The sequence below is a fragment of the Barbus barbus genome (assembly GCF_936440315.1).
Source record: "Barbus barbus genome assembly, chromosome: 24".
NCBI lineage: Eukaryota > Metazoa > Chordata > Actinopteri > Cypriniformes > Cyprinidae > Barbus > Barbus barbus.
This window is the reverse complement of record NC_136752.1, coordinates 13,321,964-13,337,589: the sequence shown is the minus strand read 5'-3', so window position 1 is coordinate 13,337,589 and position 15,626 is coordinate 13,321,964. Positions and strand designations below refer to the sequence as shown.

General features: G+C 34.5%; 1 protein-coding gene across 1 annotated transcript in view; it reads left to right on the top strand.

Moving 5' to 3' along the window:
• kcnh5a (potassium voltage-gated channel, subfamily H (eag-related), member 5a) overlaps nucleotides 1-15,626 on the top strand; it is a gene marked incomplete at both ends in the record, with an annotated part of 93,555 nt that overhangs the window by 28,869 nt on the left and 49,060 nt on the right. The window contains 2 exons of the mRNA XM_079375580.1: nucleotides 4,594-4,686; nucleotides 9,206-9,635. Coding sequence (XP_079231706.1) covers nucleotides 4,594-4,686; nucleotides 9,206-9,635 — 523 coding nt within the window. The remainder of the gene's footprint in view (nucleotides 1-4,593; nucleotides 4,687-9,205; nucleotides 9,636-15,626) is intronic.

Below are 15,626 nucleotides of genomic sequence, written 5' to 3'. Positions count from 1 at the left end.
TTTCCTATTTGTAGTGGAGATGAGTGGTACCCGGTGGGGTCTTCTGCTGTTGTAGCCCATCCGCCTCAAGGTTGTGCGTGTTGTGGCTTCACAAATGCTTTGCTGCATACCTCGGTTGTAACGAGTGGTTATTTCAGTCAAAGTTGCTCTTCTATCAGCTTGAATCAGTCGGCCCATTCTCCTCTGACCTCTAGCATCAACAAGGCATTTTCGCCCACAGGACTGCCGCATACTGGATGTTTTTCCCTTTTCACACCATTCTTTGTAAACCCTAGAAATGGTTGTGCGTGAAAATCCCAGTAACTGAGCAGATTGTGAAATACTCAGACCGGCCCGTCTGGCACCAACAACCATGCCACGCTCAAAATTGCTTAAATCGCCTTTCTTTCCCATTCTGACATTCAGTTTGGAGTTCAGGAGATTGTCTTGACCAGGACCACACCCCTAAATGCATTGAAGCAACTGCCATGTGATTGGTTGATTAGATAATTGCATTAATGAGAAATTGAACAGGTGTTCCTAATAATCCTTTAGGTGAGTGTATGTATATATATATATATATATATATATACATACAATCATCTAACTAAAAATACAACATGTGTTTGATAATGTTTAGTCACATAATAGTCACATAATATTTATTAGAAAACACATTTAAACAGAGTCTAATGTATTTTAAACCTGACATCATGAGACACTTTTTATTAATCACAAAGGGTTCTTATATCTAACTTCTCATTTTTTTAGAAAACCATCTATGATCTTGTGCTTTAAAAAAACAAAGCAAAACACAGAAACCAATAAGCTGAGGTGACCTATAATATGATATCAAGAATTTTTTTTATTTTCGTAAAGCAATATAGCAACCCAACACAGGGAAAAATATGCGGTAGAGAAACATTTAAGAACCTTTATTAAGATGACCTACATCTTTAAGACAGCCATAGATACTAATAAAGCTGTAGTACTAATAAAGAAGGAATCAGAGAGAGTTAGAGAACAGAACATTTGAGTGATCAAACTCAAAAGCATTCAGAGAATTTATGGAAGGAATAGAATAAATTGAGTAGAACATCTCCGTTTTCCCCATGCATTTATGCATGTGTTTTTCTGAATGTGTATACTGTACATGCCAATATGCATGTTTATATTGTGCATACTGTATATATTAATCAGCAGGGAGTGTTTTTTATGAAAGCTGATGGCCTCTGACACAGCTGCTGTTGAAATATCACACTCAGATGGCCCCCAGTGAATTCAGCTTGTCTCCCAAATCTGATGAAAACCTCAACTGGACACTTGTTGAGTTGGCAGGTGTTAATGCTAGTGTGCAATATGTTAGACCCCCACTGAGCACTGGAAGCCAAGGGCATTTATCAAGATGACAGTCAAAATGATCAACATTAAAAATAATAATAATCTTTATAAATTATATCTAATAATATTTGAATAATTTCATGTTGTTTTATTACCCAAATATCAAATTGCTTGTTTTAAGCAATCAGTTTGTTAGATTTGTCTAAAACGGGAAAACAAATAAATAAATAAAATAAAAAAGACCAAGGAAATTAAAAGTTTTTATATACCTTTGAAAGTTAAGCAAACTGAAAAATTGTGGTCACAAAAAAACGTCTGCTCATAATAAAATGCTACAAAGTGTGTTATAAATATTTGAAGGCACAAGCAGTTGGCTAGAGTACGACTGTCTGTCATGGGGATTGATGTGCAGCTGTCAGATGTTTTTCTATGAACTGGAGACTGTTCTGTCTTTGTGTCCCCTGTGGGCCACATGTCCATGTTTATTGGCTATTCTGGTCTCTTGACTTGTGTTGTGTAATACCTGCTCTTTTTGGCATGTATTAATGGGATATATAAATAAAAATTCTGTCTTCATTTAGTCCCTCTCATATCGTTTCAAACTTTTTTTCCTAAATGAAGTTATTAAGAAGCTCTTTACCATACAGTTTCCCAATTATACTGTACAGTGACCAGGGCAGCTCTTATTGATTATATGCCTATTCAATATATACATATTTAATCATTGTATGGAATTTTGGTAACCGGTGCCCTGTACCACCTGTACAAGGAGGTTGTGGCCTGCACTACAAAAAACCTTTCTTAATTAATATTTTTGTCTTAATTCCTTTTAAAATAAATACATTTATTTGAAAAATACATTTATTTCAGAAGCACAATTACATAGGATATTAAGACTTATTTTTAAGTCATTTTTTTTCCAGCAAATTGTTTTTTTAAGCATAAACCTCAATAAATTTAGTGAGATTTATGCTTAAACATAAAAGAATGGGGTAAAAAAATATTCAATTTATCTATAATATTATCTATAGTATGGTTAAAAGATAGATGCATGAATGAACAAAATATACATTTACTGAAAAGCAAAATTAAAGTGTAAACCTAAATTTAAACCTAAATTCTTAAATTATAAAAATGTTAAAAATTAAACTTTTTCAAGATGTGTTATCTGTAAGACATATTGGGTCTCATTTATCAATCTAACGTAGAAACGAGCGCAGATCCGAGCGCACAAATCAATTTACGACAGAGCTCACGTGTGATTTATGAAACATTCGTATGCCGCCAATCCCATCGTACGAAAGATCGTACGTTGATAAATGTGGCGGCAGAAAACAATCGTCATTTGAGTATCACGCCCCTAAAAACACCCCGGTTTAGAAGCCTCGCCCCTAGAGTTTACGACACGGAGAAATCTTACTCCAAAAACACCCGTTAACCTTATAATTGCAAACAATGGCATTCATTTATATGTATATTAAATACCAGTAAATATAATGAAAAATTTATAAACATTATAAACACTATATAGGTTATTTAGTTCTCCTTAATCCACAACAACCCCTTTAAATTTAACGGTATTACAAAACAAGAATGAAAAAATGAGTAGCTATAAAATTTTATATTAAACTATGAAGTAAAACACAAATTAGGCTATAGTGGCATTCATTAAACAGAATACAACGTCAAGCTAAAATTAATGAATTAAAGCAAAACTAAACGGCATTGGGCTCACAAACCTCTCTCATTCGACATCCAAATGTTTCCATTTTTGCCATGTAACATTTGGTTGCTAAACTATTATCTATGATGTAAACAAGGCTTTGTACTTCACTTCAGCCTTCACATGCGCAATGGATGTTTGTTTCAGTGCTGCACGCTGATTTTACGGTGGACCTGGTAAATTGTGCAATGTTACATTTATGTTTGGTTGACTGCATTTTAGTTTGATTAATGGCTGAAATGTCAAGTTAGTAACGCTGAAATGGTGTGTGTGTGCGTGTGAGGCACCTGCGTGATCACCAATCAGTTAAATAAAAAAATTTAATAAAATTATAGAAAACAAATAAAATGCATTAAGAGTGTCACAAAAAACGAAAGTGGCCTATACTTGTCACACTGTTTTTTTCTTTTGTTAATCTGTTAATTAAGAGAAATATATTTAGTGTAGCCATATTTATTTTATTCATTTTATAATTTATGTTTTTCTCCATTCACAGAAGCACTGCAGGTGTGTGATACAACGATGTGTGATTCCTCACGGTCTGTTGTTTATGCTGCTATTTGCGCATATAAAGCTAAAGCCCCGAAAGGAAAAAAAAAAAAGCTTTGTTTGTCGATTTGGGAAAATAATCTAAATGAACAAAATGCTGTCATTATACAATTCTCCGAAATTTTCTATGCTGCACGCAAGTTCAGGCTAACTCAAAAACTTGCGTACACGAGCTCAGACCTGACATGAGATTTGATCGTAGCCACCGCTCACGCCCATATTGATAAATTCCAAGTTTTGCGTAGAAACGACCGTACGCCCAATTTTCGGTCATACGTTCGTTTCGTAAATGAGGCCCATTGTGTGGTTGTGTTTGTTCCTCACTAAAAGCTATTGTATATGATCTTGTTTTTTAAATTATTTTTGGAAGCTTGACAGCCATTTTATATTTGTACACTGTATAGTTTTTTTGTATGGAAAAGAGCAATATGAATATACTGATGTACAGTGGTGTGAAAAAGTGTTGGCCCCCTTCCTGATTTTTTATTTCTTTGCATGTTTGTCACACTTAATGTTTCAGATCATCAAACAAATTTAAATATTGATCAGAGATAACACAAGTAAACACAACATGCAGTTTTTAAATGAAGGGTTTTTTTTAATAGCTTTTGTGTTTCACAGAATAAATAAAGTCATATCAGTTTGAAACAACATGAAGGTGAATGAGTGATGACAGAATTCTCAAGTGAACTATTCCTTTAATCATTTCACACAAAGGTTTTTCTGGAAGTGCATATTAGGACATGTCAGTTGTTGTTATAGGACACTTGTTATATAACGCTTTTGTGTTTTTTTTAGCATCTTGATATGACGTTCTTTCCGCATACATCTGCTGTTCCGTTCATACTAATTACTTTGACGCATTCAGTGTGCTACTGTTCAGATTGAATATCTGTAAATGGGTCTCTTGAATCCTAAAGTCCATCTCTGTGCTTATTATATGCATGCGCGAGCGTAGTTTGGCATGAAGTGAAATGTCTGCCTCTGTCTTTCTGACTTAGGATCCCATTGCAGACTCTTCTGCAGTGGGACACATGCCAGCTGCGGCCCACTCTCAACGCAACGGCACACGTGCGGAGGACTCTGTGTTGCCTGTAAGTTCGCTCTCCTTTCTTGGGTTGTTTATGGCTCTTCTGTCCCATTTTCTCATTTGTACAGCAGTTCAGTAACCTCTCTCCTATTCAATGTTGAGCAGAGATGCACTAATGGCTCTCTAATTTATGCTAATGTTACTCTGAATGCTGCACCCCTTAGTGTGTTTGTTTATCTAAAGTGATTTTAGATGTGAGTCAATTCAAATTAGACAGCACAAGCTTCATTCCCCATGCCCTGACACACACAACCACATGCAGCATGTTTCACCAATAGGCATTAATGTTTCTCTCTTCCATTATCCCATGATACAACTGTGGGGTCGACACATCTAGCCGAACATTTATGAGCACTCATAACATCTAATGTTCACACCCGATAGCTACTCATCTGTTTGGACTCAAAGACAAAGACAGAAAACTTTATGGTTTACTAAATGCTACATAAGCACAGTTGCAAATTAGATATAGGCCCTAAAAATGATAAATTACTTGGAAAAGTATCCATTAAGAGCTGCTCCGCCTGGGGAGTAAAATTAGCATGTTTTTTTTTTTTGCTAGCGTAATAAAAGCCTTAGGATTTCATGCAATATTGCAGAATGAACACATCTATTTTTACCTTCCTTCCTCGGTGTCAGTGTCTAGGGGAAATTGCTCCTTTCAGGAACATAAAAGCATGTTTGAGAAATTAGCCTTTTGATTATGTGACGGCTGGAATAAAAAAAGCAGAAATCCTCGGTGGAGGAAATGCTAATTAAACCTGTGAGGTACACATCACGGCCTCTATTTATAAACAGTTCTGGGCTGACAGTCCAAAGCTGTTGAGGATGCAACAATTAGGTTTACTTACTTCTCACCTCCTCATTTTTGCTCTGCCAGCTTAAAAAGTGAATTCCATCAAGTGTCTGCACAGAACGCGTCGTTCCATTTTGTCCTCCAGATAACCTCGCAGCTATCCTCTAGAAGATAAGAAACGTTCATGCAGGTTGAATCAGAGAATTTGCAGTTTTTATTTTTTTCTGAAATTCAATAAGAAATGGCTGATTTTCATGGTAAAATTTTAATGTTCTTCATTTACAAAGTTCTGTACTGGACATGCTCATGTCCTTTGTGTGTTTGCATTTTTTTAGTTTAGATATTGTATTAATATTTACTTGGGCTTGATTTTTTTTTTTTTTTTTTTGTATGGTGCACTATCAGCTGATATTATGGCTTTGCTCATTTATTTGTATCAATCTATACTATAGTTATACTAATTTCCTCTAAACCTTTGTTATTATCTAATGCTCATTTAAAGTCAATATTAAAAACACTAAGGGTGGGTTGCACCAACAAGGATTAAGCTTAAATCTAGATTAAATCAAGGTTTATCTAATAATTCTGTTGCACCAAACTTTAAACCTTGTTTAAAAATAAGTAGGTTTACATTTAAACCATCAGTTTGATCATGGATTTATTTTATATTTAAAATAGATTAACTTTAATCCTGTTGCTCCATAACTTTAAACTCAGATTTAAATCTCAATTAAGGATTAACTTTAAATTTACAGGAGAGGAGGTTTAAATACAAGAAAGAGCATTTACAGTAACAGTATGTGGCTGATTGAACAAAGACAGAAACAGTGGGTGTGTCTTCAGGTCTCAGAGAGGTGTTTATTATAAATTAAAATTAAAATTAAAGCGCACTGAGCCCGCAGATTGTGAGGGTCTGTTATCGAATCCGGGATGTGAATCCGTCACTTTATTTCGGTTCATCTCGGCGTAAGACAAAGAAAAGAAGACAGTATCGCGGCCTTGCCTCACGTTTCTCAAGGCCGCTTCACACGCATGCTGGACGGCGATCGAACGGACGGGGCGCCGCTGCCACGAGCGGTGGTAGTCATTCCATGAATCATGCCAGTTATTTTCTCTTATCTCGGTTGTTTTGTCATAAGTTATACTCCATTAATTGATACAATAAATATATTTTTCCAAGATTATAAAATCCATATGCACTGCCTCAAAGTTTTATCGCTTGCTTGATCAGCCGTTTGATCAACAGTCTCTCTACCTATAGCGTTTTATAAAGACCGGGGGACCGTTTGCAAGTTTATTTCCTTTATCGACAAAAGCAACTTATGTCAGAGACAGAGGATAAGGAATATCAACATTGTTGCTGATTAATTACATGACGAATCCATCATGGCGGAGAAAATTAATTGTAGATAGAGGTTTTAATCACAGGTTAGAATTCTAATCCCTGATTTGTTAATCTCAGTTTAAAAGTAAGTGGTGCAACACAACTCCATTTAAAATAAAACCCAGATCAACAAATCCTTGATTAGCTCTAAACTCTGCTTAATTTAATCCTTGTTGGTGCAACCCACCCTAATAATTTTAATACTGTTAAATGTAATCTTTATTAAATCTCAAATGAATATCAGTTTTTTATTCTGTACATTATAGTATTGTGATGTCTAATTAAGCATTTAAGACTATTTTCGTTTTTATTTTCGTTTTTTTTTTATCTACCAAAAAATAGTACAGAATTAGAATCAGCTTTTGATTATAATAAATGATGAACAATACAATTAAAATTTCAAACTTAATATCCATTAAAAATAAATTCACTTGTTCATACTGGTACAGCATTTAAAAAATTTTTTTATTTTTAAAATTATTTAGGTACTGTATAGTATGGAAATTTAATGTTAGCGATTTGTCACTTAAAAAGTATATTGTAAATGTATATTGGCTCATGCCGCTTGTGTGTTTATTAAATATTTATTCATATTTAATATTTACTAAAATTTATTTAATATTTACTAATGCATATTAATAAAGTAATTTTCAGTTGATATTAGAGCTTTGTTAATTTATTCAATATTTAATGTTCCTACACTTTTCCTCTTTTTTTACTTTTAAAACATTTTGTACAAGAGAAAAACCTATTAGCCATTTTTGTATTGTTTACAATTTGAATATTGGTGTGTTCCCAAATTTTGAGCAACACTTAACACAGTTAAATAAATGAGCAGCAATGTGCTGCAGCTATACAGCCAGTGGTAGTGCACACAGTTGGGTCATGAGATCCGATTCCTGATTCTGTTGGATATTGCATTTGTGTATAAGCAAGCAAACTCTAGAAATTAAACCTCTGTAAATGCGAACTTAAGTTAACCTTTAGATTGCAGTTTAACACCATATTAAGTCCATTCTACAGATCTTCTTCTTGCTTGCAGAAAATGTCTGCATACATGTGTACGCTAAGAAAACTCTTACAAATATATGTTAATCAGAGTGGGCTTTTTTTCTTTAAAGACCTATAATCTGCATTGGCCCGAAGTTGACAAGCAATGTTTAAGCTTTTGTTCAAAGGGATAGAGTGCAAGCGTGGGCATAGCTGAGTGAAAGCATCCTCTTTATTTTGCTTTCAGTGCCAAAAAGACTATATTTATTCCACCCTTTAATGATACAGACTCAACAACACACATCCAAACTATTAGCTGTATCTTTCATAAGCTCAAAAGAATTTGCCTGATCCATAAAACAACTTTGTTCGCTCGTGAGATTCTCTTTGGATGTGGCAGATGGAGTGGTTGGATCAGTTGAGGAATCTCAGCTATCCTCTCCTCCTCTGACATGAAAGTAGTCAGATCAAAGTAGCTATAGGCTGAAAGAGCAGGTCTCTGGAGCTATATGACACCCATCAACCTGGAATTATTAATGTTCAAGTGAACATGAAATATCTCACCTTGAAATCCACATCTTGACTTTTTTTAAAGTCATGAACTATGTTAACTAAGCCTTTCAAGTGCACCTTTTCAATATAAGACGATACATGGCAACATTAATGTCTTTATGTTTCTAAGCCTTTTCTTACCCAATTGTTTTCTTTCCAGCTCGTTTACATCGCACACAGAGAAGCCTGTTACCAACCAACTCTACGCAATAATATGCTGCATTAAAGTAAAATGCAAAAAGTTTTTTTTTTGGTCTGGATTTCTTTAAAAATGAAGAAATGTATTTTGATATATACAATGACTTAAACATAACTCTTCTGAAGAATATGAATCATTTCAAAATTAAAAAAAAATTATGATAATTTTTTGAACAAAGTAATACAACTGATTTTAGTCTCATTAAAAACTCTTATTAAAGGATTCAATTCTACAAAATAAATTTTTATTATTATAAAAGTGCAATGGTTGTGTTAAAATATTGTCAAAATATTGTTTTGTTAAAATATAAAAAATTATAATAAGATAAAATTATAAATATTGTTCTATTTATTTTAGATTTGGGACGTTCACACCATAAATATAATGAAAACGACACAGAGTAACAATATAGTTGCAATCAATTGTTGAAAGGATTTTTTTCCAACTGATAAACAAAATGATAAATAAAAAATACATGAAATGAAATCACCCTTTAGTAGATCTATGGTGGAGGTGGGGAAGGAACATGATTTGTGATGGAGGTCAGCTAGTGTTAACATGCTGTACCATCTCTGATGATACATTCTCTTTTTCTTGCCTAGGGTCTCAGCAGCTTGTTCAGCTCATTGAAGGTGGTGCGTTTACTCCGTCTGGGTCGAGTGGCACGCAAACTGGACCACTATCTGGAATATGGTGCTGCTGTGTTAGTTTTACTGGTGTGTGTCTTTGGTCTGGTGGCACATTGGCTGGCCTGCATCTGGTACAGCATTGGTGATTACGAGATCTTCGATGAGGCCAGCAACAACATCAAGAGGGAAAGCTGGCTTTATCAGTTAGCTATCAGCATTGGCACGCCATACCGTTACAATGCCAGTGGCTCTGGCCAGTGGGAAGGTGGTCCCAGTAAGCACACACTCTACATATCGTCTCTCTATTTCACCATGACAAGTCTCACCACCATTGGCTTTGGGAACATTGCACCTACTACAGATGGGGAGAAGATCTTCTCTGTGGCCATGATGATGGTGGGCTGTAAGTATCACTAAGTTGTTTCCTTGCTTCATGGATGCTTTACTAATCAGAATGAGCTTCATGTGGTTGGTTAATGTTTGGAGATTTAGAGGATGCACAATATATCAGTGCCATGACTGTTATTGACTGATATTAGAGGTTATTACTGATACTGACTGATTGACTGATATTAACCACATTATTATGGTTATCATCCAAAACATGGAAATAATTAGCAGCTTTTGGTATCGGACAGAATTTTAATTTCAGTGCATTCTTTATGGTTTAAGCTGATCTTCTCAGTAGGGAATACACTTAAAATAGCATCAGAGTGTTTATTAAATTCTCACCAATTAGGGCATGTCAGCGAACTTTAAGTGCTATTTAAAAGCATTGCAGACATATTAATAGTATCACATAACTTCACATAATTTGATATAAAACTATTTCCTGCCTTTGTAGGATTTCTGTTTAGAAAAACATTTGCATCATGTCCTAATAAGACCCGGATGCGCCTTTGAAAACATTTCCTGAAACTTCTCTCTTTAAGCTGCAACATTTAATCATAAATGAATAAACTTGTGCTTTAAACCTCCTGAACCCATAAAGCCACTATTTGCTCTTCATCACCTAATCTCTTGTTATTTTCAGAATACTTTCTCCAAAGTTCATAAGTACTGCATGTAATAGTCCAGTAGTAGTGCAGGTCAGCTTTTGAGTTACTGAACAGTTCCATCAGTAATCCTCTACAGATCCACAGGGCTAGTAGGTAGAATGAGCTCCAGTAAACTGTAAGCTGTTGGTTGAAACGTAATGTGAGCCACCCAGGAGGCTTAAAAACAATGTCAGTGAGTAAACAGGGAACAGTGGCAAAGCTAAATACACAGTTTAGGAAGAGACCTATAGGGCAATACTTCTGTAAAAGTAAATTAAATAGCAGTTAGATTATTGTAGAATGTGCACTGTTAAAAAAAAAACCTGTTTTTTTTTTTTACAGGTAATTGTCTGTAATTTTTTACAGAATTTTCTCATTTTTTCATTATACAATAAAATAAATACCGTTGTTTTACAGATATTTTCAGTATTTTAAAGTTCCACTAATACATTTACAGATAATTGCTTGCATTTCGGTATTACATAAATTTTCTGTTTTTTTAAACTGAAATTTTCTGTATTTTCACAGAGTAATGTGTAATTTTAAATAAAATGCTATTTAATATTACGAATTATTACTGTAAAAATAGGGGAATTGTTTTTTAACCACAAATCATTCTAAGAATTTTTATTACCACTGAAGATAGTTAATCATGTGAGGGTTAATGAGGTTTTTAAGGTCAAATAATAGTGTTTGTACATACAGTACATGTACTGTAAATTATGCATTGTTTCTTTTACTACTGTTTTAATCTTGTCTTGCAAATAAATGCTAATTTTAATCATTATTTGGTATTGCTTTCCGTGATGGTAGGTTTAGTGTAGTGTGTGTGTGTGTACGAGCACGCAAGACAACGCAAATTCAAATTTGCCGCCAATTTAGCGCCGTCCACGATTATTGGCTGTTCTGCACGACATCGGAACAGCTAGCAAATGATTTGAATATGAGAAAATAAGGCACTCTTTCTTCAGTGCAAGCCTGTTTCGCCAACTACAACAAATTCTGACTATACTACAGCAAACATCATGCCAACTGACTGAGGTAAGTCTTTCATACAACATGTTTGATATAGTGTGGCTGCACATTTGTGTTGTTAAGTGTAACTTGGTTTCGAAGCTAAAATTAGCATTTCTAATTGGTGTTCAGTCACATAACTGGTGTCGAGTATGAGGCCAGGTAGGATTTATCTTATCAATACATACATAAAACACGTGCATACACCTATAAATTACTGGCATATACATGTATACTATTGGATGTTCAATATATATATGAAATACAAGTGCCCACTAATATGAAATCCATACCAATACATATTATGTTAGTAATGAATGCATAGACACTCGCTAATACATATAAACACGATCCATGCATATATGCACATACCTATACATACTCGCATATACATATAAACTTGATCCATGCATATACACCTATAAACACTTGCATATACATATAAACTTTATCCATGCATATACACCTATTAACACTCGCATATACATATAAACTTGATCCATGCATATACACCTATTAACACTCGCACATACATATAAACTTGATCCATGCATATACACCTATTAACACTCGCACATACATATAAACTTGATCCATGCATATACACCTATTAACACTCGCATATACATATAAACTTGATCCATGCATATACACCTATAAACACTCGCATATACATATAAACTTGATCCATGCATATACACCTATAAACACTCGCATATACATATAAACTTGATCCATGCATATACACCTATAAACACTCGCATATACATATAAACTTGATCCATGCATATACACCTATTAACACTCGCATATACATATAAACTTGATTCATGCATATACACCTATTAACACTCGCACATACATATAAACTTGATCCATGCATATATACCTATTAACACTCGCATATACATATAAAATTGATCCATGCATATACACCTATTAACACTCGCATATACATATAAAATTGATCCATGCATATACACCTATTAACACTCGCATATACATATAAACTTGATCCATGCATATACACCTATTAACACTCGCACATACATATAAACTTGATCCATGCATATACACCTATTAACACTCGCATATACATATAAACTTGATCCATGCATATACACCTATAAACACTCGCACATACATATAAACTTGATCCATGCATATACACCTATAAACACTCGCATATACATATAAACTTGATCCATGCATATACACCTATTAACACTCGCATATACATATAAACTTGATCCATGCATATACACCTATTAACACTCGCACATACATATAAACTTGATCCATGCATATACACCTATTAACACTCGCATATACATATAAACTTGATCCATGCATATACACCTATTAACACTCGCATATACATATAAACTTGATCCATACATATACACCTATTAACACTCGCATATACATATAAACTTGATCCATGCATATACACCTATTAACACTCGCACATACATATAAACTTGATCCATGCATATACACCTATTAACACTCGCACATACATATAAACTTGATCCATGCATATACACCTATTAACACTCGCATATACATATAAACTTGATCCATGCATATACACCTATTAACACTCGCATATACATATAAACTTGATCCATACATATACACCTATTAACACTCGCATATACATATAAACTTGATCCATGCATATACACCTATTAACACTCGCACATACATATAAACTCGATGCGCGGACACACCCATAAAACACTCGCGCAAACATACAAAATAAAATTCACAAACGTATACAATTCTGATAAGAAAGACGCATGCTTTATTTGTGTATATATGTATATGCAAGTGATTTCATATGTGGATGTGCGTGAACTTTTCAGTGCAAATGGAAGGCATTTCAGTGTAAAAGGAAGCAGCGGCACTTCCGGCGGGACATTTGAAAATGCTTAACGTGGCTTAATATATTAAAACAGTGTTTTTAAAAGACCAAACTCAATAAACACATTATTATTAGTGTTTAATTACGCATAAAGCGTTTTCCTCTTATAAGGAATACGCTTAACCTGGCTTAATGCATTAGTTTATGGGCGTCGGAAGCAATTCTGTGCGCATTTGTTCGCCTATGCTTATATTATGCATGTATAAGTGCCTATGTTAATCTTATAAGTAATAATAGCTGATATCATCTTTGTGTTCTGATGAAAAGTGAAACATCTTGAGGCCTGAGGTTGTGAGCAAACTGTAATTACATATTGTATTGTTGATTATGAAAATTGCATCTATACTGGACATTTACTCCCCTAGGTAGTAATATGATGCAGCTAAGTCAAAGTAAATAATGTACATTTACTTTCTAAATTTAGCTAAATTCACATTTAGCAAACATCACTGTTAACCTTTCCTGCTCAGCTTCCAGATCATTGTCTCAGTGGAACATAGGCTGTGATGTGTGAATGTAAATACATAATATTAAAAAATGTGTTTTTTTTTTTTTTAGTTCGTGTGGAAAGACTGTGGAGATCTACAGCATATAAGCATGGCAATTCAGGTGTGGAACAAGTCAACTTTTATTATTATTATTATTAATATTTAAATCTTTAATCAGCATAGACAAGTCTTCTCATGCCATATGACAATACAACAAATTCTGTATTTTCTTTTCATGCAGCTGTTTTTTCTTTCTTTTGTCTTTTTTAAATGGTTCTTCTTTGTGTATAATTTTCAGTTCCTATGTGGTAAGGGGTAAATAAATAGACCAAGGACCATTTAAAACCAAAATCAGTGTAAAACAGATGCATGAAAATATGTTTGTGAATTTAATTGTATGAGGGGAAGCACTTTTAAAGACATCTGCATTATGTAATTATGTGAAATCATTGTATTTTAAGCAGAATCAACAGTTTATAGTTAAACCGTAGTGCTTTGTTTCATTAACTCGAACCATATGGATTACGTTTATGCTTTCTACATACAATTTTTGGATATTCAAAATGGTATACCCAATCAGATGCATTTTATGCCTCAACAGATATTGGACAACTTTCTAAAAAAAATAAATAAATAAATAAAACAACTCCAAAAGTGATCTGCAGAAGAAAAACATCTTGGAAGGCATTGGGGTGAGTAAAACTTTCATCTTTGGGTAGGGCTGGGTATCGATTTAGGTACTTTTTAGGCACTGACCGAATCAGGAACCAGAATCAAAGTCAAGATATCGTTATTGATGGTGAGAACTTTTTGAATGTTTACATTAATTTTTGGGTTAACTGGGACCATGAAAACATGTAATTTGGGCCTAGAGTTAAAAATAATTTCTCCTTTGTTATTTTTTCATATGAAAACAAACATTGTATCACTAAAACTTCAACATCAGAACAATTGTATTCATTTAATAAAAATTAATGAGTCATGTTCAACCTCTGCTTTCTCACACAGAACAACCTCCTGGACAGCAACTAGTCTTTCTCATGAACCGCACTACAGTAGTTCAAGTCTTAACTCTCAGGTAGGTCCTTCAGGGTGTCACGACATCTTGTTTCTGCTTCTGGTGTGCCTCAGCACTCAGTGGTTGGAACAGTTCTACTCTCCATGTATATCATGACAATGTCATTCAGAAACATGGCTTTTCATATTACTGCTATTGTAATGACACGCATCTCTCCCTTTCATTCCAGCTGGATGTTTCGATGGATGCTGCTTGCATCTCTGCCTCCTGGACAGAAAAGTCTTGCTGGATGTTGAACGGCCATCAACTCAACCTGGCCAAGACAGAATTGCGCAAGTTTTCAGTCAACCCAACCTTAATGTTAAAGTTGACGCACATAAACTTCACTGACCACATTGCACTGGCCCGATCCTGCAGATTTGCCCTGTACAACATTAGGAAGATCAGACCCTTCATTACGGGGCATGCTACAGAACTCCTTGTCCAAGCTCTTGCTCTCTCCAGACTGGACTATTGTACTACTCTCTTGGCTGATCTTCCAGCATGTACTATCAAGCCTTTGCAACTAATCCAGCATGTGGCACTGAGAGTGGTCTTTAACGAGCTGAAGAGAGTGCACGTCACTCACCTCATCACTTTGCTCTGGTTGCTAGTAGCTGCTTGCATCACATTCCAAAGAGGTATAAATTCACTTTCACAGACCTTTACTTTGACTGTTTGTTGCTTTTGTACTAAACTGCCTGACTCTGCCCATTTACAAGAAATGGCTAAAAATTCCTTTTTTTTCATTTTTTTTTTCAGGGACACTTGACCCATTAAAGGGATAGATCACCCAAAAATGAAAATGACCCCACGAAGCCATCGTATGTGTATATGACTTTCTTCTTTCAGACAAAAACAATCGGAGTTA